The following is a 24,006-nucleotide window of genomic DNA, read 5'->3' as shown; positions in this document are numbered from 1 at the left end:
TCCGCCCCGTACAATATGTAGGTGTACGTAGAGTTGCTTTCAAGCATAAATACATTTAAACGAAAAGATATTTGCAACGTTTAAGTGTACAAGTAAATCCCAAAGATGCTCAGATGCTCAGATGCTCGACTACTACTCCAACCATGGCAGGTACAATTGCTACAACATGTGTGCAAAAACCCACAAATACTCATACGAAATGAAGAAAGCATTATCCTGAGAAAATGAATGTGCTGCTTTTGCCTTGCTCCTTTCCATCCAGGACCAGTGGTGCAGCATAGAAAAATAGATAAGCACACCTAATACTCGTACTCGCCCATGTACAGGAACAGATACACGTGTACTTATAAATTTTGTGATGTGCTAAATATATGAAAATCTCTCAATTGGCCACTGCAAGTCCTTTGGCTGCTTGATTTAAACAAGCACAGGAAAATTTTTAAATAAATATTTTTAGATTTGTTTGGAAAATATTGTGTGGAAAATATTTTTGATATCTTAAACATTTATTGGTTTTCTTTACCAAATTATTATTTTTAATAATGCAAAATACATATGCTAAATATAAAAACTCACATAAATGTTTACTAGTATTTATTTAATCCGAACAATCTTGCTATGGACAATATTTCAATATTTTCTATGAAATTTTAAACAATTAAAAATAATTTAAATATTTGAACAAGTAATACAACAACTTAATGAATGCTTAATGAATGACAAAACAAAACAATAAACAATTAATAATTTTCAATTTGTCTTTACTATCACATATTCAAGAAAATGTTCTCATCCTTCTTCTCCGCCTAATACTTTTACTCATGCTGCTTCCACTCTTCTTTCGAAAGCAAATTAAAAGAAATTTATTACTAGTTGTCCAAGTCAAGACTTTATTGTGTATTGGAGGAACTTACACGCACTTTACCTCACTTATTATATCGAGCATTTTTTTATGTATTGGTTGCACTGCTAGTAACACATTACTCTTTAACAGGATAGATAAAAATTCTCTTGACAAGTTTTCAACTGTGATCAAAGAGTAACAAAAAATTACACACACTGTACCTCACTTATTATATCGAGCATTTTTTTATGTATTGCTTGGACTACTAGTAATACGTTACTCTTAAGCAGTATAGATAAAAATTCTCTTGACAAGTTTTCAACTGTGATCAAAGAGTAACAAAAAATTACACGCACTGTACTTCACTTATTATATCGAGCATTTTTTTATGTATTGGTTGCACTGCTAGTAACACATTACTCTTTAACAGTATAGATAAAAATTCTCTTGACAAGTTTTCAACTGTGATCAAAGAGTAACAAAAAATTACACACACTGTACTTCACTTATAATATCGAGCATTTTTTTATGTATTGGTTGCACTGCTAGTAATATATTACTGTTAAACAGTATTAATGCTTAGTTTAGTTTACAGAGTGAATGATCAAGGCATAGAGTAATGTGTTTGTGCATTAAGATATATGATGACAATATGTCACAATCACAATTTTGTGTATAATAAAAACTGATTTTAGCAAGACTAAGAAAATATTGAAGATAACACTAACAGACTAATTCTCACACTCAAAAATCTTCCGTTGACTGGCGACTATACTTTCTGTATCAAGAATTTTATCTATCTTTGCACCGCTGTAACAAACAGCAATGATGTCGATGATGATGATGAAGAAGTGCTTTTAAGGCGTTCAGTAAACAATTGGAATGTAGAGCTCTCTCTTGAGAAAGAGCTGTATTGATCGCTCATCCTATCTGCAGTTCTGTATGGTAGAGAAGCATGGATACTATCAAATGATGAGACAGGATTGAGAGTTTTCGAATGAAGAGCCCTTTGTAAAATTTTTGATCATCTACAAGTAGGCGACAGCTACCGAATCCGAATAAATTATGAACTATACGAACTTTTGTAGGTCTTTGGTTATCTACAAGTAGGTGACGGTCAGCCTATCCGTATGAATCTTGAGTTGTAGGAGCTTTATCAAGACATTGCTATAATACAGCAAATTAACATTTAGCCGCCTCGCTGGTTTGGTCATGTCGACAAAATGAATGATGATACTTTAAAAAAAACGTATTTGAAGAGATAGATGGAGGGAGAGACTTTAGGCACAAAAGTGGAGAAAGTGCGCACTTAGCAAGAGAGGGGAGGCGCGTGAAGAAGAGAGCGCTTTTGCTCTCTTACTTAAATAAATAAGTAAATATCTTAAATGAAAGGGTATTTTAAAATACTCAAGCCAGCTTAAGACATTTTCTTGAGTTTTTACTAAAGATATTGAAATAATGAATTGATTTCAAAAGGGCTTTACCATATTCACTGATTTCCTTATATTCTATAGCAATAGAGTAGGGACTTTACTAAATCTTGTACTAAAATTTAACTATAACAACTTTCAAATTCTTTCCTAGTTTATTTGAGTTTCTAAAACAAAATTGTTACGTTAAATTTGAAACAATAATTTATAGGAATCGAAATGTAATTTTTAAAATTGAATAAAAGTAATGTCAAACTTGAATAGTGTCTTTAATTAACATAAAAAAAGTTACTCCCTCGTTCCTATACTCCTTTTAATGCACTTGCATATACTCTCCATTCAATTACTTAAGTTCTGGTTACCAAAAAGTCTGAGATCTTCACACAATCCACTGTCCTTGTAATTTACAGCAGACAAACTTTGTCTGCTTGTGGGCGTTCACATATATACCTATGTATGTATGTGCTGTGACAGTGACTGTTTGGTGTAGTATGTGTGTCTTTGGATGAATAACTGCTACCATTTGCTATTGTTCCATGCCATTTTTTTGTTTGCACTAGTGCTGGTACATTTTTTCTCAGGTTTCTTTTCTCCTACACCTGGTCTAACATTTTCATATCTAGTTTTTTGTTTCCTTTATTTTTGGTTCTAGTTGTTTTTGTTTTTGACTTGTGAGGCACATCTATTCTCTCGAGTTTTACGTTTAATGCTGAAATAATATCTTTTAATATCACTTCATGTAACTGCACGGTATGGGCCAAGATGAACACAGTGTGTTCTTGTTACCAGTGGTTGAATTAAAGACAATCTTATTTCTCAAACACTTACGCCACAAGGACTACAACAAACAATGCCCACACGTACAAATTATGAGAAGAAAATGATGCAACAAGAGACTTCCAACTTTTTTCTTTACGAAATTGGCTACTGGCTGATGTCAGTAGCATTTCTTAGAAGATTTTTTGCAAATTTCATGAAAAAATAAAATTTCATATTTAATTGGCCATTTCAATTTTAGTAAAAAAAATATTTACATATTCATTACTATTCATATATATATGGTATATATAATATATAAGAATATTATATGAACATAATTGTTTGATTTGAAAGTTGGAAAACCAGAAATTTAATTATTGAAAACAATTTGTTATGTACGAAAGTACTTATAATTCCAATTATCCAATTAGAAAGGCATTCTGTTTTTTGGCAATAAAACTTCTTAAACTTAAAAGCTGAAAGTCATTTATCTTATAGATATTTGCACATTAACGTTTGTGGAACTAAACTTGCCAGTAAACAAATTTAAACTATACAAGGTGATTCAAGGGAATTATGGTGTCCATTAAGAAAATAGAACCCATGCAAATTCAGTATTAAAGACCTTTTTCAGAACTCTTTGAATAAATACAGATTTGATAAGGAGAAGGAATTGAAAGAACTTGAATTTTCTAAGACAAAAATATTTATCACCCCAATTTCACCCCAAGTAGTGAGACTAAAACTGGTCATCGTTTTGATAAGCGATAAACTAAGTGGGTGAATTACAACGAAAATCGAGTCCTCCCTAATCACCTGAGAAAGCCATTTTGAGTTCACATTCCTCGTAATTGTGTGTAGAAGAATAAACACAGTAGAACCAGCCGGACGCCGAGTATACTAAATATTAGGAAGTCTAAAAAGTTTTGTCTGGTTCTGGATAAATCTGAACATAGACACAGAAGGTACTTCGGCGTCTTCTTCTTTAAGCGTCGTTAGACTTATACTACAAAAGATTCAACAGAGCAAAGCGAGTCTGGTTTTATACCGTTCTATAGTCCAGTGTGTCATTAAAAAAGATATAATTTTAGAAACTTTCCAATTATTTCTGTGTACAAAGTCAAAGGTTCTAATTCCTATTTGCCTGTCGCAAAAAAATGACAACATATCAATTTTCATTAGTGGCTAAGAGAAGCAGGGATTAAAACGTTCCCCTATAAGCCGCTGAATGAACAGAATGAAGTACAGAATGCAATCTCTCAGCCATTGTTGATTATCACACAACGTTATAGTTATTACACTCAATTTTTGATACAAGCATGCACTCAATCAGTTAGTAAAACTAGTATTTAAACAACACATAACTAAGTAGTATGTATGTCCAGCTTAAGACTCACAAGCACATATTTTATCTGTAAGAGTAATGGTGCTTTGATTTCTTCCACCTCAGATTATATTTGTGTATTTTCTAACTGTTATTACCAAAAGTATTGAAAAGATTTCTTAAGAAATCTATTAAGCATACACTCAGGCATATTGGCCCATTATGTTACTGTGTAAGAAATTCAGAGGTTTAAAAACCAATTTAAAGTTTTGAAAAAACCTGAAATGCTTTTTAGAGCTAATATAAAGCATTTATTTTTAGAGCAAAATAAATAACAATAGCCTTTAAGGATTCGTATATAGTTAGAAAATTTAAAACTATTAAAAATGTACTAAATCAGCACATACTCACCCTGTAAAAGTCGAAAAACAATTAGTCATTGTTTTAAACAATAAACAGCGAGCCACTTGCCATTCCCCCGCCTCATCAGTTAAAATAATTTAAAATGTTTTTAATTTGTTCTTATTTTTTTTCCAATTTTTTTTTTCATTTTTGTTTTATTTGTTCATTCTAGCTTTACTTTTGTTAAACTTTATTGATAAACAAACCACAAGAGATTTGAGAAACGAAATGAAAATCTTTTTAGCAATTACTTTAATTATTAATGCTTGAATTATGTAAAGCGTCAACAATGAAACGTAAAGTGACATAACGATGACAGCCGCAGACTTCAGACTTTTAAGAGGAAACCACTTTTTCCTTAAAACCCGAAGCACGCTTTTAGGGGCGGGCGGCCGCACGCTAAATGGCACGCAAACACCAAATCCAATGTGTTTATAAGCAAATATTTAAGGGTGTAAAAGTGCTGTGGCGTTTTAGGAAAGCAAACAAAAAGAAAAAAAATAAAAAATGTAAATGTGACAAAAGAAAAAAGTGAAAAAAGTGAAAAAATGTAAATGTAAATAACAAAAAAAACAAATTAAACTTTTCAACAATTTATCAAAGTCAACAATTGATTTTAATCAATTAAAATGAAATGTAGTGGCTTATTTATTAAGCTACAAATTGAAGCAGAAAAAAAGAAAATAAATAAAAATTTAAAAGCAAATGACAAACAAAAAAGGAAAAGGCATTTTAAAATTAACAAAAAAAAAAAACAAAAATTATATGTAAAATATAATGTAAAAAATAAAAATGAAAATGAAAAAACTAAGAAAAAAATTCTTATTTTTTTTGACATTCATTTTACATACTATATATTAAGCTACTGAAAAACATAATAAATACAAATGCGATTGAAAAATATAAATCTTATTTAAATTGTTTTTTGTTTTTTGTTTTTTATTTTTAAATTACAATAATTTTATTACATTATATGTAATTAAAATAGATTTCATTAAATTGAAAATTATTGTGTGTACAATTTAAAACTACGCTTGCATACACACACACATACACACGCTAAAATACAAATTCTATATGCACAACTGGTATGGCTTTTACGCCATACTGTACTAGTAAAAAGCAGTAAATCAATCATTCATTTTTGTACATCTGTCTTAAGTTTGGAACACGAAATGAAATATTGTGCAAAATACTAGCAGCATTAAATGGAGTTAAATCTTGCACCATGTCCGTCCGTCCGTCCGTCCGTCCGTCTGTCTACACTGACTAACTGACTGAGTGCATTTTCTTTATCCTCTAACAAGCTACTGTTGAAAGCTTTTTTGCTCGTTTTTTTTATATTTTATAATATATACTATATGTATATGTTTCCATAATTGCAAGTTGTTGAATGCACATATAAAATATATAAAACCCAAAAATTGTACTCTTTATAGAGATATACTTTAAGCAACAAAAAGTATAACAGCAACAATCTTGCTGACAACAATACAAACACAACGAAATTATTGTCATTTGCTTAATGTTGTCACACACGTCACACACACACACAGATTCTGCATATGTCGTAAAAGCAAAAGTCGCACCAAACATCGGTAACACCATGTTGACAAGATGTCCAGGGAAAAAATAAAAATGAAACAAAACAAAAAAGACAAAAAAGTAGACAAGACAACAACAATAAGTAACTTTAACTAGAAATCACAAATACATGCATATAATATACTCGCATTTGTTGGCAAGGAGTTGGCAAGCATAAAAATTCTGAAATAACAACAATGTCCATTGCCCAGCTTTAAGACACATACACATACATACGTATGTATGCCGGTGACCATCTTAACATACACTCGTTAAAACAAAAACAGTTTGTTTAACGCTACCCACAATATACAAAACTTTAAAAAACAAAATCACAAAACCACAATAAAAAAAAAAACGTTCGCAAAAACAACATATGAGAAAAGAATAAAACAAAACGGGGAATTAATAACAGAAAATCTTGATATTGAACAACCAATAACAAATCACTAACAAATTTTCGTTTTGCACATTAACACAAACAAACACCACTTATTGTTGTATTTGTTATGGCAATTGAAAGTGTGTTATTGTCGTTTTTATTGTCGTCCTGCACTTCTGTGTATTTGTGCACTATAAGTACCTTAAAGGCAGCTGCTACCAAAATTGACAAATAAAAGATTAAAGATCATTATGCATTACTTGCGTACACCAACAACAACAACGACAATGGCAATGACAACAACTGCGCGCACGTAAGCTGCAAACAACAACAACAATAATAAAAACAATGCTGAAATGATTATTTGTGTAATTTTGTGTGAAATAATAAATTACTTTGTGTCATCTAAGCATTTTGTGTCTTTGCATAAGTTTAATATTTTTATCTTCGGGTACATTAACGTATTTTCAACGCACACCATGCTTTTTAACATAATCTCTTCAAACAATAAAAAAAAAAATAATAAATTATAAATTTAAAAATAAGTTAAATCAACTAATAAGTTACCTTTGGCTTCACCCAAGCTTCAGCACCCTACACACAAGCTAATTAAATATAGGTACAAGGAATGTCCCATTTTAACTGCAACTACTTTTCAGGACTGTGTATTTGTTACTTATAATTTTATTTTTAATAAAGAAATTAAATATAATTAAATATATTAGGTTTGACGTATTAGGTTTTTCAAACTAATGAAAACTAGAAGTTACATACAGAAATAAAGAGTGGTCCAATTGAACTGAAACTTTACAGAACAAAAATCTGCAAACAAAATATTAAAAATTGTATTTTCCTTAAAGAAACAAAAAGGAAGTTAATATATTAGCTTTAACTAAATCTTAAAAACCTTTTACACAAGATTTTCAATCTTATAATTGACCGCAATGATAATAAGATTTTTTTAGATCATTAACCTCAATGATATGATAAAGTCGGTTTAGTTTTTTCAAGAATTTCAACTTTTATTTCGACCGAAATATGTATATATATATACATATATATATATATATATATATATATATACAGTGAGCGTAATTTACTTAGACGCACACAAAAAAAATGCTTTTATTTTTGTTAAAGAGCAAAGCTATTGATCTTTTTTCATTATTGTTTTTTCTTTTCCATTACTAAACGGTAACAAACATAAAAGGAATGTGATTTTTATTTTGCAAAGTTATAATGATGAATTTCATAAAAAAGAAGCTAAGTAAGTGCGCAATTTTTATAGACGCATATATTTGTTTCGGTAGTTCGGACTAGTTTATTTGATTGTTCTGTAAAAAGGTTTGTATTTCATAACACATTAATATTTGAGCTAATATTCTAAAAGCAAAAACCATACAAATTCTTTACGAAATAGGCTCCGCATTTGCGCAAGTCGAATGGCAAACGGAAAATTTCTGAGCGCTGAAGAAAAAGCCAAAATAGGGTGTTTACATCAAAATAGATTCTCAAAGAGGAAAATTGCAGGCCACATAAACCGATCGGAACACGTTGTAAGAAATTTTTCACGTTTGGGTGAGGAATATGGTAAAGCCCCTACGAATAACAAGCGAAATGCAAAGATAAATCGGCGACTCAAAAACCAAATAAAGGAAGAAGCAACAAAAAATCGGCTCAGTGCAGCTCAAATCGCATCAAAATTGCAGCTACCAATTAAAAAAAGAAGAGTGCTGCAAATTTTACATGCAGATGGCCACATAAAATGGAAGAAAATGATGAAACGGCCCCATCTGAAAGAAATGCACAAGAAGAATCGCATTGTTTTTGCTAAAAATCATATGCATTGGATCAAAGAATGGCACTCGGTTATTTTTTCGGACGAGAAAAAATTTAACTTGGACGGGCCAGACAGTTTCAGCTCTTACTGGCATGATCGTCGCCAAAACAATCCCATAAAAATGAGTAGAAACTTTGGAGGCTGATTTGTCTTGATATGGGGTGGCTTTTCACTCCATGGAAAACTTACTTTGTGCTTCATAAATACAAGAATGAACTCAGAGAAGTACACTGAAATGCTGAATGACGTTCTTATAAAGTTTCTGGAGGAACACGCCGATCGGGATCTAATTTTCCAGCAGGATAACGCCGCCATTCATGTGTCCAAGCTTTCAAAGTCTTACTTCTCGTCGAAGCAGATAACGGTAATGAATTGGCCAGTAAGGAGTCCTGACCTAAAACCCATTGAGAACCTATGGGGAATAATTTCACGGAAGGTCTATGCCAACGGACGTCAGTATTCCACAGTGAGTGAGCTCAAAGCATCAATCCAAGAGGCTTGGGACAAAATCGACGATGTGATTATCAAAAAATTGATTGATTCGATGCCAAATCGAATTTTTTCAGTTATAAACCAAAACGGAGGAATTATAAAGTATTAAGCATTGTCAAAACTATGAAAACTCTTTGATTTCTTTTGTTTAAACATAGTGCGCCTAAGAAAATTGCGCGTTTATTTTGCCTTATTTTTGTGTTTTTGTACATATGTAAGAAGAATGACTGATATGAAATATATTTCTTTTTTGTTTTTTACTATCAAGCACTGCTTTTTCTTTTTCAACAAAAAAAACATTTATATTCGAGTTCGTTGTATCATTTTTGAAAAAATATTAAGTGCGTCTAAGTAAATTGCGCTCACTATATATTGACCAGTTTGTGTAAGAAACATAATTAAATCTGAACCGATCAATCCCATTTCAATTACACAGGTCTTATTCTATAATTACTCCTTAATTCTAAATATAATCAGAAAATAATTAATAATACTTTTTTTTGACATTTTTTGTGTAAAATTTTTTTTTATAAAATATTATAAATTTGAAATAAATAAGATATTAACCATTTTGCAATCAAAATGTTTTTTTCTTTTTGCACTCACATTTTTTTGTTGTAATAAAACTAAGATGGTCTTCGAAGTAGACCGAAATATCTCTTAAATAAAATTATATACATAGCAACTGTAATATTTTTTTTTATCTTAAGTTTGTTTATATATAATATAAATTATTATATAAAAATGTATTTTTTTAAAAAAACACGACCTAAATCCAGACAAAATTTAAACACATAAATATTGAGGTAGACACTAATATAAACATTCTAAAAGAATGTTTTTTATTAAATTTTTTATATATTAATATTTTTTGTGTCTGTTTGCATCAAATGTTTTTTATAATCATTTTTTTATATAAATTTATATAAAATTTTGTATATAAAATTTTTTTATATAAAATTTTTTTATACAAAATTTTATATATATAATTTTATATGTAAAATTTTATATATATAATTTTAATTTTTCGTCCGTGCGACTCGCGGAGTAACATTAGCATGACTGTTTCAGTATTACGTTCCTAGTTTAGGTTCTATACATAAGAAAAAATATATACGCCATGTAACAAATAATACTCCTACAAACAAAATAGTATCGAAATTTAATAATTAAAAATAATAAAAAATATAACTAATTAATTCAATTATTCAACAGCTGGTTTATGATTTCGTTCTAATATAAACACAGGAAGTGAATTTGTTAATAAAACTTTCACAGCAAAGTAACAAAATGCGGCTTTCGATCAGTTGGTTAAGGTGCGCTGACTCTGAGCTTTAAATTTGACACAGCACGAGTTCGATTCCTGGTACTTTCAGTCTCAAAAAAAAAAATTATTTACGAATAATTATATACAAATATTATTTCCAAGACCACTGATGATGGTTATTTGGAAATACTCGAAACAGCTGTATGGTCACCCAAAAATTTATATAATTTAAATAATATAAAATGAATTCTTATTGTTGTTCGAAAAAATCTCTTTATAAAATTTTTTTATACAAAATTTTTGCTATAAAATTATATAATTATTTTTATAAATTTTTTTTTAAGTAATTTTTGTTTTTTTAAAGCTTTTTTTGTTAAATTTTTTTTATAGAACATTTTATTTTTATTCCATTATTTTATTGGTAATTATTTTTATTTTTTTATTTTTTTGTGTTTGCTGATAAAATTTATAAAAGTCATCAAAAATAATATTACACAATTCAATTCCGTTTGGCCTATATCAAGCGCCGCATTTGTCTGAAGGAGTTAGCGCATGACAAAGATAAACTGTTGACACTATCAACAATAAAAATAAATGCATTTATAAGACAGGAAAAAAAATATCATTAAAATGACAAAATTTCACTTTTCACTGGTTTCGAGTGAATAATTTATGCAACTTAAGACGCTATAACAGCAGTAATAAAATAGCGGAAGAAGAGCAGTCTCAAATACAATAACAACGATAAATGCAACAACTACAACAACAACAACAATTATGATAATAATAATAGTCATAATAATAATGATAATAATATTCCAACCAGCAACAACAACAACAATTGCAGAACAAATATTAAGTAAACAAAAACAAATAAGGAAAGGGAACAGAAAAAGCAGGAGGAAAATCAAGAATAATGTCGCTTAATCTTAGAATTTCTTATCATCATTGCTCACAAAACGACGTTATAAGCCGCACAAGAACAAAACAATAACAACACGGGCAGGAGCGGCAGCAGCAGCAGCAACAACAGCAACAGCAACAACAACAGCAACGAATACAAGTGCTATAAATGCAAGCAAAAGATTTGATAAAAAAAGAGAAAACTATGCAAAATACAAAATGCAAAATGTAGAAAAAGTCAAAATGAAAATGCAACGAGGCGCATTTTAAACATCCCCAATGCCATTTTAGTGGTTGCCGCTCTGTTGCTAAACTGTTGAAACTGTCGGCATTGCATTTGCAAACAAAATGGAAATGGAATGTTGTTGCAAAAACAACGTTGAGCTGGCAATTTGTATGTGAATGTGTATGCAAATAAAGAAGAAAAAAACTCGCTACTGATAAGATGACTTAAGACAATGTTTGGCAAGACTTTTTGCTTGCGTCTCCCTAGTATTACATGAAGTTGTTGTTGTTATTCTTTGTTTTTTTATTATTTCATTTCATTGTAATTTTATTTATTCATTTATTTTTTATTTTGTTTTTTGTTTATTTTGGTTTTTGCTACACTGTTTATATATGTATGTTAAGTTTAAATGTCCATTTGGCAAAAGGCTTAAGCTGAAGCTGAAAGCGATAAATAAAATATTTAATGCAGCCATCGTTTAAGATTAATTTGTATAATTAAGTTAAATGTAGTTTAACTGTAATCTGAGGGTGACATGTAAGTAGGCTGAATAGCTGAATTATAATTAACTTGATTTGCAAAATAATCAAAAATTTAAACTTGGTAAAGAAAAAAAAATGCAGAAAGACTTATGAATATAAATAATAAAAAGGAAATGGTAAAAAAAATAATAACTAAAAGGAAAAATAAATATAAATTTTGTAAATAAAACTAAAATTTAAATTAAATAAAAATTGCAAACAAAACAAATTTTGTGTCCTCCAGAGGCTCAATACTCTTCACACAGAAAGGTTTGTTACTCATAAAATATTTACTGTTTTTTTTTACTATGCTTCTATGGTACAGTAACCCAAATATCAACTGTAGAGCAACTGAACTGATCCATGATAGTGCAGCGTTGAACTACATTATCAATCTTTGAAGATCCACATATTTAACAGTATCTATAAATTCGGTCTTTTTCGAAAATAAATTAGAATTGAATTAGATAGTAAAATAAAAGAACGTTAGAAATTAAATTCCCAACAAAATAAAAGTCAGTATGCATAGAAGTAGAGTGAGATGATAATGTGATAATGTAATATAATTAGATCTAACTTCCGACTAAAGATAGATTTAGCTAGAGAATATAAGAACCAAAAAACTGGTTTATAATACATTTCTAATATATTTCTGTAATATATCTTGAAGCATTAATATAACATCAACAGTTTTGAAGAGAGATTTTGAGTAATAGTGGATTGCAACGACATAATGTCATTATTTTTAATAATCGATTGCATTGTTAACCTGCTCAGGGTCATAGTTCATGCTAATAGTGAACAAAATCTTCAAAATATATTCGAAATTTAATTTTTTTCCAAAAATTTTTTTTGTGCATTTTTCCTGCGTAAACGCCAAACTTCAAAGTGTAGAAGTGTATGTATAGTGACGTGGGTTCAAGAAGTATAAATTAATATCTGTTACATATATTTTTTGTAATTAATATAATAATAACTGAAGTAAAATCTAAATACATTGCACAGGCTTTAAACATTATACTTTTTTTTAAGAACATATGTACCTTTTTATCACCAAAATCATTTTAATAATTTTATAAGCATATATAAATAAGTGTTTTTCTTTAAATATTTTAATAATTGAGCAAATATTTTTTTCTTCTAATTTTAGCAAACAATTGAACAAAAATTTCACCAATCAAAAAGTTTACACAATCAATGAAAAACCACTTCTAAGTCTTCGAAAGAAAAGTGCGATAAACGCATGAAAAGCAAGGAAAATTTATACGTTTTTTTTCCAGAAAGAAGAAGAAGAAGTGATATATAATAAACCTTGTAACGATAATCAATCAATACCGCCAACGAAACGTTCACAAAAGAAGAACACTTCATAGAAAAAAAAATATATATCTCAAAAATATAGAAAAAAATAATAATAATAAAAAAAAAATATTACAAAAAAATTGTTTTTTCCAAAAATACTACGAAGTAACCATATAACGAAAAAATTAACTCAGATGAAGCAAGATTTTACATTTTTTTGTATTTTAAAGGAAAAAGTGTGAAAATGATAGTCAAGCAACGCCGAAATACGAACAAAAAAAATTATTTAAATGACAAAGAAAAAAATCATAATAATAATTCATTTGAAAATTTAAATAAAAACCAAAAGCAAAACCAAAATCAAAGGCAAATAAATAAAAACACAAAATGTTGGCAACAATTTTTCAACGATTGTTCTTGTTATATACGTGGAATGTGTACTACTGAGCAACGCACTAATAAACTAGACAAGCAAAATGATAAATATTTATTTAATACAACAATAAAAGCGACTAATATGAATTGCATACAACAAAAACAACCACAACAACAACAACAACAACAGCATCATCAGCAGCGAAACCAAATAACAATAGAACCACCTATGCCAAAGGCAGCTAAATTATCAACCACAGCAACTACAACAAATATTACAACTATTAAAACAACAACAAAGTCGACAAATGCATCAGCAACAAAAAGTATGGAAAAAATTGTACTAAAAATGCAACGAAACCACCTGCAAAAAACGCGACCGGCATCCAACTTCGATGAGCAGCAAATGACAAGAAATAAATCAGAAAAAATCGAAAAAATCGAAAAAATCGAGAAAGTCGAAAAAGAAGATATGGTAGCAAAAATATTAACTTTGAAATCATCAACAGCTTCATCATCAGCATCAGCATCAGCTGCAGTCGAAGCTGAAACCAAAGCTGAAGCTGAAGCTGAAATCAAAGCTGAAGCTGAAACCAAAGCTGAAGCTGAAGCTGAAACCAAAGCTGAAGCTGAAGCAGAAACTGCAGCTAATTTCATAGCTGAAATCGAAGGGAATAAAGTAAAAAGTATTATGAAAAGGAACTTACATGACAAGCACGTGCAGTACATACGTAGCCCATCAAAGTTATTTTCCGATGTGACCACTAAATTCGCTTGGCTGGTAACAATTCTTTGCTTTGTCGGCTTATTTGGTTGCGGACATGCAGGATTTGCATGCCTCAGCAATCCGTGCGTTTTTGGTGTTTGCATCGATGGCTTAAACAGGTGAGTTTTTCAACATTTTTTATAATAATTTTTTATAGAGTTTTTTTTGTTCCTTTACCTTTTTGTTTCGTTTTTCTTCTTCGTTATATTTTAACATTATCGCATTTGCTTTGCTATTTGCTTTAGGTAAGTGCAATTTAGTTGAATGCTGTTTAGTTAGGTGCTATGTTGCAGTGGCAGGCAGCCACAGCTGTAGTGGTTGGCTTTTATTTAGTAGGATTTAGTGCTGTTTGGTTGGCTTTGCACTTAAGTGCCATTTTCCGCCTTTTTCTCTCTTATATTTCCTGTGCACACTTATAGCAGATTATCCTCCTATCCTGCATTATGTGGCACTATGCTTTTTTTTGCATTTCTTGCTTATTATCGCTGTTCAAATACCGGAAAACTTGTTCGAGTGGCAATAAGCTCACTGCCAACCAAAGTGGCAATAATTACATACTTGCCCACATGTGCATATCATGCCCAAACCATTCACCTATTCACTCACTTACTTACTCACTTACTCACTTACTTACTCACTCACTCACTCACTTATTCACTCATTCACCCAGTCACTCATACATTTCGTCATACATTTACTCCTCACTTACTAACATACTTCTCCGGTGACTTGCCCATCCATATAACCTCCTAACGACGTTTAACAATTTTGCTGCTTAGCTCCGCTGTATTGAGAACTTCCAAAGCAGCTGCAACATTTAATTTTCCTTTCCTTCCGCAATATTTGTGGAATTGTTCAATTTGTTGATTTCTTTCGAAACGTGTGGGTATTGAGGTTCTGCGCCACGGCCATGTCTGCGTCTGCAGTTGAATTTCAACACAAATTAAACTATTTTTATTCGCCTTTTAAGTTATTGCCGCTTCGAATACGAAAATATCAATAATGAAAAAATATGCTGAATATGCAGTTTTTACAGTAGAGTAAAATTGGTTTTTATTGTAATGCAGTTTTTTTTCTCTCACAATCCCCAATCCCCCCACATGCATATTAAAGTTGGCTTCTATGAAACTGCACCGGCACACCGTTACGTATGAGTAACATTTTAGCACCGACAGCAACTAACTTATGCCATCGCATACATCATGTTGGGGAAGAGGAAAAAAAAATTATATAGCCTCTAGGATATTAGCAAAATATCCATAACGTTTGATTAACGTTTCAAGAAGGATTGACCTCACGTATAGAAAAAGCAAATTGCAATTGATTGAAAATGGCTTGCATGCAAAATTGAATCATTTGTTTCAAATAATGGAAGAGAAATCTAATTGAAAAACAAGGTTTTAAATGAAATTGAAAAATATCGTTTCAAAAAATCAAAAAAAAAAAACAAAAAAACAAATATTTACAAACTAATTATTTTAAAAATAATTACTTAACAAGCATATACTTCAAAATATGGAAGTTAAACCATATCTACTTAAATGCAAGCTGCATAATATGTTCAAAAAATGATTCGAATTCATTGTTTATCCCTCTTATGCAGAATTAAATACGATTTAAAAAGTGAAGGCATAGTTGGGAAAAATGCAGCAAATTAAGAAGAGATTATATCGAGAATAAAACAGAAAAAAATAAAAATTTTAAAGTACTTAAATGTATATTGAGGGCAAAACTTTTCGCACACCCCTCGAAAGCAAAAGAGGAGTGAGTTTGTACTTCAACGCCAATAACTGAATAAACATAGTTTACATGTTTTTGGTTTGAAGATTTGTATGTCAGTCAGCTTATTTGAAACTGTATTGAGTGCATAGTTTGTGGATATACTTAAAGATGTGCAAACGAACATGGTTTTCTTTTAAAACTATTTGTTATAAATACATCACTGGAGAGATATGCATATACATATCTAAAACAACAATATAGAATTTGATTTTTTCTCTTAGAACTATTTGTTATAAATATATCCCTGAAAAGGATATATGATAATGGGGCCGGATCCTTTATGTGAACTAGGAAATAGTCTCCAAAAAAACACTCTTTTCTCTCATAAAAATAAAGGAGAGCTCTCATAAAAATAAATATACCAGGATTAAAACAATCCAAATCACTTATTGGTACCTATAACAATAAGAGATAAGAAAAACTTAGAATCATATAACAATAAGACATAAGAAATCATCACAGGAATCCTAACAGGGCACTGTTGACTAAAACACCACCTTACAAAATTGAGCATACTTACGGTTGCAAATTGTAGATTCTGTGAAGAGCATGAGGAGTCGGCCACACATGTGCTGTTAGAATGCCCTGCGCTAATGCACATACGGAATAAATACGGAATAAGTGCCACATCACCTAACAATAATAATAATCCCTGGAGAGAGAAACATATATAGCTTCTACTTCTTGTACTTAGAGTAGAAGAATAGAACATAGTTGATCTTTTGTACCGCAACAAACCCTAACCAAACAGAAGACTTTTTGCCTTTTGAATGACAGCCAGAATGTCAGCCGTTTAGGACCTCCTAACGTCAGTAGGGTATTTATTATACTTATAAACTTGAAATTGTTTTCGGAAGGAATATAGTACAAACAAATATTTAGAACAAGAAGTGACAGAGGCAATAGTTTTTTAATATGATTACCTGAACACCACAATATGCTTAACACACTTATCAATATAATGCGACGATAAACGGCCCATTCAAATTCTAAGGAATTCAGCATATACTATATGCTCCCTCTTTGGTGAAGCGCGAAGCCTATCTTACACAGGCAGCCACAGCTGTAAATATAGTCTTTCTATCCGCGTAAATATGGGTTTATAATTTTTTAGACTGCAAGTACCAAGCGTAGAACTTGTAGCTTGTCAAATTCAAAGCTCTATCAAGAAAATAGTTACTTTCGACATAATTGACTTTTTCGTCAAAAACAAATTCATTAGAATCATTTTATTTTCACATATTTGAATTTTTCCGATTGGCAAAGAAACTGTTAGGAACATCACGAAAAATATTCATCGTCAATGGTCTTTGGAAACATTAAGCACAGCTTTCGAATATCAGAAAATATTCATCGTCAGTGGTCTTGGGAAACATTAAACACATCATTTGAATATCATAAGAGCACATATCGTCAGTGGTCATTGGAGACATTTGTTGGTTTTATAGGCCATCTATAATTTTTGAACTGCCCTTCAATTTTTATTTAAATTTCAACAATTTCAACTTATAACCTCCTTCGTCGTTCATGAGTTCATACATGTGCTTCATACATTGTATAATCGTAATTATAAAAATATAATATTAAAATGGTGAATATATATATGAACAGATATATTACTGCAAGGCAAACATAGAAGGAATAGTTTTCACAATTGAAGTTGAAGAGCAAAGTACGTTGCATTGTAATAAAAACTCTTGAAAAATGTTTCCATGATGTTCCAACACATTGATGAATTTAGAAGTATTTTCCATGTATCAAAATATTATAATAAATGAAAATACATATTGACTAAGTGTATTGACTGAGGCAGTGACTGAGGAACTTTTTTAAGACATGTAAGATACAGTGATGAAACTACGCAAAATGAAATACTTATACTTGCACATAAATAATATTTTTACCGCATTTACTTGAAGTGGAGGATGACAGGAAGTATAAACTACACTTTAGCTTTCTATATTTTCACATAGAACTTAACTTTATCTACAAAATCTAAAGTTTATATTAAAACATATATAAAAAAATAGAAAGAAAATATATAAAAAATCTGTAAAAAATAGAAAAAAAGACAAATAGACAAACTATAGGAACTTTAGTTTTAGTAGCTTTAGTAAACTCTAAATAGAACTCTGTGATGAGAATATATATTGTAATTTTATTGTACATATGTGAACATGGGTGTGTACATGCCTATGTATTGTTTTATTTGTACTGTAGATACTTCCGACATATACATTAATATAAAAATTTATTTCATATATTTTTCTTATTTTCATGTTATTTTTCAATTCTCATGCAACTTTAACGCTTCATTGCGCTATTATTGTCACGCCCACCCTACCGACTACCAAACATTTGTCTGAAAAATAACGTGACGGATGCAACAACTACGACAACAGCTCCTATTCGTGCTATTGCATCGACGGCTATACGGGAATTCAGTGCCAAACAAACTGGGATGAGTGCTGGTCGGGGCCCTGTCAGAATGGCGGCACTTGTATAGATGGTGTTGCCTACTACAATTGCACGTGTCCGGATGGATTTTCTGGTAAGTGTGTTACTATTTTTATTTTAAGAAAACAAAAAAATATTGTATATTTTCTTCCTTTTTTATTTTGATCCACATGTACAACATTTCTACTTGTATGAGGATATGAACGACTGAGTTTGTTTCTATGTCCTTACAGGCAATACAAGTGGATACGTACATTTACTTTGTTATGCCTTTGTGCTGCAGTTAGTTGTTCCATTTCACCTACACAAATAAGTATGTTTGTCTAGTTGTTGTTATTACAGGATCCTGGTTCCTGGCTCCTCGTTCCTCGTTCCTGGTTCATTTGGAGTTTGCAAAATGAATTTTATTAACACAAATGTAGGCAATACAAAAGATATTCCGATTTTCACAAGCAACAGTAATAGCTGCATTTCACTGCTACTACTACTTTTCACACTTATTGAATTTTAGTATAAAAGAAATAAAATCTATAATAAAAGTATTTTAAAACAGTTCAGAATACTTAAGGAAAATTTAATTTACTAAATTGAAATTGCATTGAAATAAAGTGCAAACAATACAAAAATTTACGGTTTGAGTTCGAAAAATATACTTCATGAAACTATTGTATAATTAATATGGTACATGAGATATAAACGTACACATACTTCACATATTGAAGTCAGGATATACGGATATATTGAATTAAAATTGCTATCTCACAATATTTGTATGTGAGATAGTTACTAAAATTATTGCACATGTAATAAGAAGATGAGATAAAAACATTTTAAGAAATAAATAATTAAAGTTATTTCAAATATTATTTTCTTCTTTTTTTCCTCATCACTTTTCTTCTTCTGAATTTAATATAAAGGTATTTTATATTCATTGATAGAAGGTCTTGAAATAAATTCATGCTCTAAAAGTGTCTTCAATCGTAAAAGTTTAGATCTTCATTTAAAAAGCTACATATCGATAAGGGTCAGTGCTAGCACAAAGGCTCTACCATTTTAGCATTGCTGTGCTTCACTGATAGCCAGTATACTGCTAATTCCAATTATATTCTCATAGTCCAGACTTCGATATTAAATAAATAAACATAACAGAAAAATATTTCACTATTTCTTAACAAGAATTAATAACAAAAAATTATGTCCTGCAAAAGTTACGAAACTATCTTCTGGATTAGTTACTTTATTCGATAAGATATACCAAATGGACTTAATTGACTTAAAAATAGATTAAAAAATAAAAAAAAAACACCTAGCCATGCATATAACAGATGATCCAGTATCTGCTATTCAAGTGCCCCCGATGGACATGTGTCCCCTTAGAACAGATATTAATCCAAATCCTTCCGCTTTACTTCTTTATACTAAGTCAGAGATTCTGCATTTTGTGCATAAAGGTCATGTTGTGCTTGGCTTGAGTGTTGAAGTCAAGCGAATTCCTATTTTTATATGAAAAAAAAATAGTCATATATCAATTTTCCCATCTAACTGCTAGAAACATATATTTAAACTAGAGTTTTTATGGAAGAGGTATTAAGTTTCACTAATTCAACTGGTCGCTCGTTTGATAGTATATTAAAATCTTCAGGAACTCAAACTAGAGTTAGAGCTACTGTCTAGTACTTTGATAAATCATTCACATTCGTTAAGTATTTTAGACAAAACACAGACCGCTAAAACATCATCAATAGCTGCCTGACTATTAATTAGTATATAGACTTAATTTTCATAAAAGTTCATGCTCACAGTAAGAGAACAGGCTTTCAAAGTCGCACAGATAGTAGAATTTGTACTATTCTGGATCCATGGAATATATTCCAACTCCCGTAGCTTTATTTATTTGTAACTCGTCAGTGTAAATTTTTATCTTTTCATGCGTTGTAATCAGCGCTGCCTCCCAATCCCATTTTGAGAGAGTTCTGGTGGGGAAATTGTTAGCAGAGTATAAGCAGAATATTAGTAAATCGTTTTGTTTATCCTAGTCTAATGACATTTTAACCCAAAATATATTAGGACAATTAATACTTATCTATATTAAATGTTGTTACTTACATCTTTTATAGATTTTATTCATAAAAACTAAAAACTTTTTGTATGTGTATGTGTGTATAAAAGTTAATTATTGTATGCAAACTTATTGCACCTCCTCAACTTCATCTGGAAAACCAAATGGTTTAATAAGTATAACAAAGTTTAGCAACTCGCCTCTCCCGGCATAATTTTTGAGGGTATCACAATGGGCAATATATGCCTCCGAGTGGAAGTGCTGACAACTATCAGTACGCGACTTCTGAACCTAACCAAACCTATTTATTGTATATTTTCTATCCGTCATATATTTTTAAAAGGCGAGAAAAATTAAGTTCTGTAGTTGAATTTTATTTTACATTCACCCCGTCAGATTTATAAAACTAAATGCAATATATTGAGATCATTAATTTCGAACTTTCACACCACAAAGTGAACTATTTGGGACTATTTTTAAGAAAACATTGAATATTGGCTGAAATCTTGTGCTTATGCTATATACAAACCACAACATTCCTATTACAAACCACTTCATCTTATATACAAATCAGTTAAGCATTTTAAATAATAATAAAGCATACTTTACAGTTTATAAAAAAGTAAAATCTCCATTGAAGCGAGATTGCACATTAATCTTGTGAAAAGCTGATTTCATTTTTATATGATAAATCTACCACTCAACAACCAAATTAAAGCTTTAATCTCAACAGCTGTTTTAACCCACTCTTAATCTCACTCTGTACATGTAGTATTATTCACCTGCACAAAAAAAATAAAACATACATACATAATGGGGAATGCGTTAAGGATGGTATGTAGGTATAGAGCTCTATAAGCGTATTTCACTTTAAATTTTCTTGATGGTATATACGAGTGAAATTTTGTTCCCATTTAAACAAAATCTTTTTTAAAATACAAATTGCTAGCAATTTACTAAACTAAATAAATAACAAACTGATTATTTTTAGTGCAATTTATCTTAATAAAATTTAAATCACTTTCCATAAATTTATCGACTTAATCATCTATCTATTAAAACATTAAGATAGTTCAGATATTTTGATATGGCATAGTGCATACGAGCGTCTGAAATAACGAAAGAATCAAATTTATCTTCATCTTGACCTGCAGCTCAATTAGTAATAAAAACACATTTTGCACTGCTTCTATAAATGTCAATAGAGAACAATCGAAAGCTATCAATTCTAGACAGTTGACTGATAGCCATTATGTACGTATGTCTGTGATGCACATATCCACCCATAAGACAACGACAACGACATCGACATCGACAACGACATCGACATCGACATCGACAACGACACCGAATTTCCAAAATAACGCAGACGAGTGCAATGTTATTGCACTTTATTTACTTGTAGCACGAAATGTGTACGGAAGTGGAACTACTATTATCGCCGTGTGGAAAAGCCTTCTTGTGCCTTCTTGTGCTGGTTTCACAATTGTCATACAACCCACTTCAATAAAAGCTGTTAAAGTACTCAAAAATATAAGAGCACATATGAGTCTGTATGGAGAGGAATATGGGATGCACATGTCTAGATGAATTTGCTATTGTGTACGTTACGTAGATACTTTTAGTGAAACGTGTGAAGCACTTAGGGATACCAAATGTAACAATTTTAGTACATTTCAGTGTAAATATTTATGCTACCAGAATTGGCACAAATGTCTTGTTTGGTTTTATTGCAAAAAAAAATATTTCCACTTACACACACCACCTCTACTCTATTCTACTTTTCACAATTTCTATTATTAGTATTTGTAAATTGCTTGATTGAATATGTAATATTTTTGAATTAGGTTAAAGTGATTGATAAATGACTTAAAAGATTTGAAAGACACCCAAATGGAATGAATGTCATAATAGGAAATTGAAATTAATAAAATTAAGAAGACACGCAACACACCACATTTGATAATTGATTAGAAGCCTTAAGCTTTGTTTTCTCTTTTAAAGTTAAAATTTATACACTGGAACTACAGTGGTCGTTTTGACTTGAATAATTGTAGATATGTTAAGTGGGCAACTATAAAAAAAAAAATAAAGAAAATTTGTTATATAAACTCGGGTTTTGAATATTTAACAATACTCAAAATAGCTATATGGTTAGCCGAAAATTCAAATAATTAAAATAATAAAAAACTTTGTTCTTGTTGTTCACTACTGTTTGAAAACTCTTCTTTAAATACAATAGTAAGTAAAATAGTCACTGCCATCATAACTGGCGTTAAGATGTCTTCCTATTAAGTAAAACAGTTTCTAGCAAATAAAATACTCACCGCCGTCATAACTGGCGTTAAAATGCAATATAAACGCATTACAAATTCTATAGAAATTATAATACTATACGACGATATACGATATAATTTAAAAGTAGTTTTAGTTTAGTTTTGGATTGTTCAACTCAAATCTACAGCCCGTTTTTCTGGATCTTTGTTAATAACGTGCTATTATCAGTAAAATTTCTATAAATAAATGGCCAAATAATTGTTATCTGAGACATTCTCCCCCAAATTCTTCTTCTTTCTTGTTGAAAAGAGAGATTTTTTAAATATTTTATAAAAATTCTTTTTTTAAATTCTAAAAATGGTAATTAAAAAAATCCCTATTTTAAAAGGAAATAATGAAATTGGGAGAAGAATATCTGAGACAAAAATGTTTATCTCTTCATACACATCAAATTTACTGAAAATCTAAGGATGGAATGCTCTATGAACTTCGCAAACGGATTTATTTTTTTCAAAGAAAATTTCTACAATTTAGAAGCATTGTTCTAGCGTTAAAGAAATCATAATGAATTGCTCAGCAGTAATTAATAGAAATATTAACAGAACTCGACATTTTCAGCTGTCAGACCATAGTAATCGATATCGATACTTCTCATGTAGCTAAAAAAAAAACACTATAGTTTCTTTTCGATAAGTATAATAGACACATAATCGCTGGTTTCAACAATTTTCTGTACTTCCTTGATGCTTCATTTATTGCGAATAATTTTTGCTTGTTCATCGCTAAGGTCCTTATCATGATCACCGAATTGATCAGACTATTGAAAAATTTGTGCCGGACATGCATTCAGTTTTAGTTTTGTATATATTTTTAAGCAGTTCATTAATTCTCCGTCACTTTTACGGAATTTGAAGCAGAATTTGATACTTGATCTTTTTTCCATCTTGGTTTTTTGACCAATAAACACAAAGTAATATTACTTAAAATGTAATATTTTGACATCAAAATTTTTGA

At 30.3% G+C, this 24,006-nt stretch overlaps 2 protein-coding genes across 3 annotated transcripts in view; one reads left to right on the top strand and one right to left on the bottom strand.

The window, feature by feature from the left end:
• Positions 1 to 24,006, bottom strand: part of LOC119689676 — a 152,826-nt gene that overhangs the window by 48,103 nt on the left and 80,717 nt on the right. The gene's annotated exons all lie outside the window — the stretch shown is intronic.
• LOC119689675 (protein eyes shut) overlaps positions 14,255 to 24,006 on the top strand; it is a 94,881-nt gene continuing 85,129 nt past the window's right edge. The window contains exons 1-2 of the mRNA XM_038104557.1: positions 14,255 to 14,536; positions 18,602 to 18,750. Coding sequence (XP_037960485.1) covers positions 14,343 to 14,536; positions 18,602 to 18,750 — 343 coding nt within the window. The 5' untranslated portion in view covers positions 14,255 to 14,342. The remainder of the gene's footprint in view (positions 14,537 to 18,601; positions 18,751 to 24,006) is intronic.

The sequence above is a fragment of the Teleopsis dalmanni genome, chromosome X (assembly GCF_002237135.1).
Source record: "Teleopsis dalmanni isolate 2A chromosome X, ASM223713v2, whole genome shotgun sequence".
In the NCBI taxonomy this organism is placed as follows: domain Eukaryota; kingdom Metazoa; phylum Arthropoda; class Insecta; order Diptera; family Diopsidae; genus Teleopsis; species Teleopsis dalmanni.
Note: the sequence above shows the minus strand (reverse complement) of the source record. Positions and strands in the feature narration are given on the sequence as shown.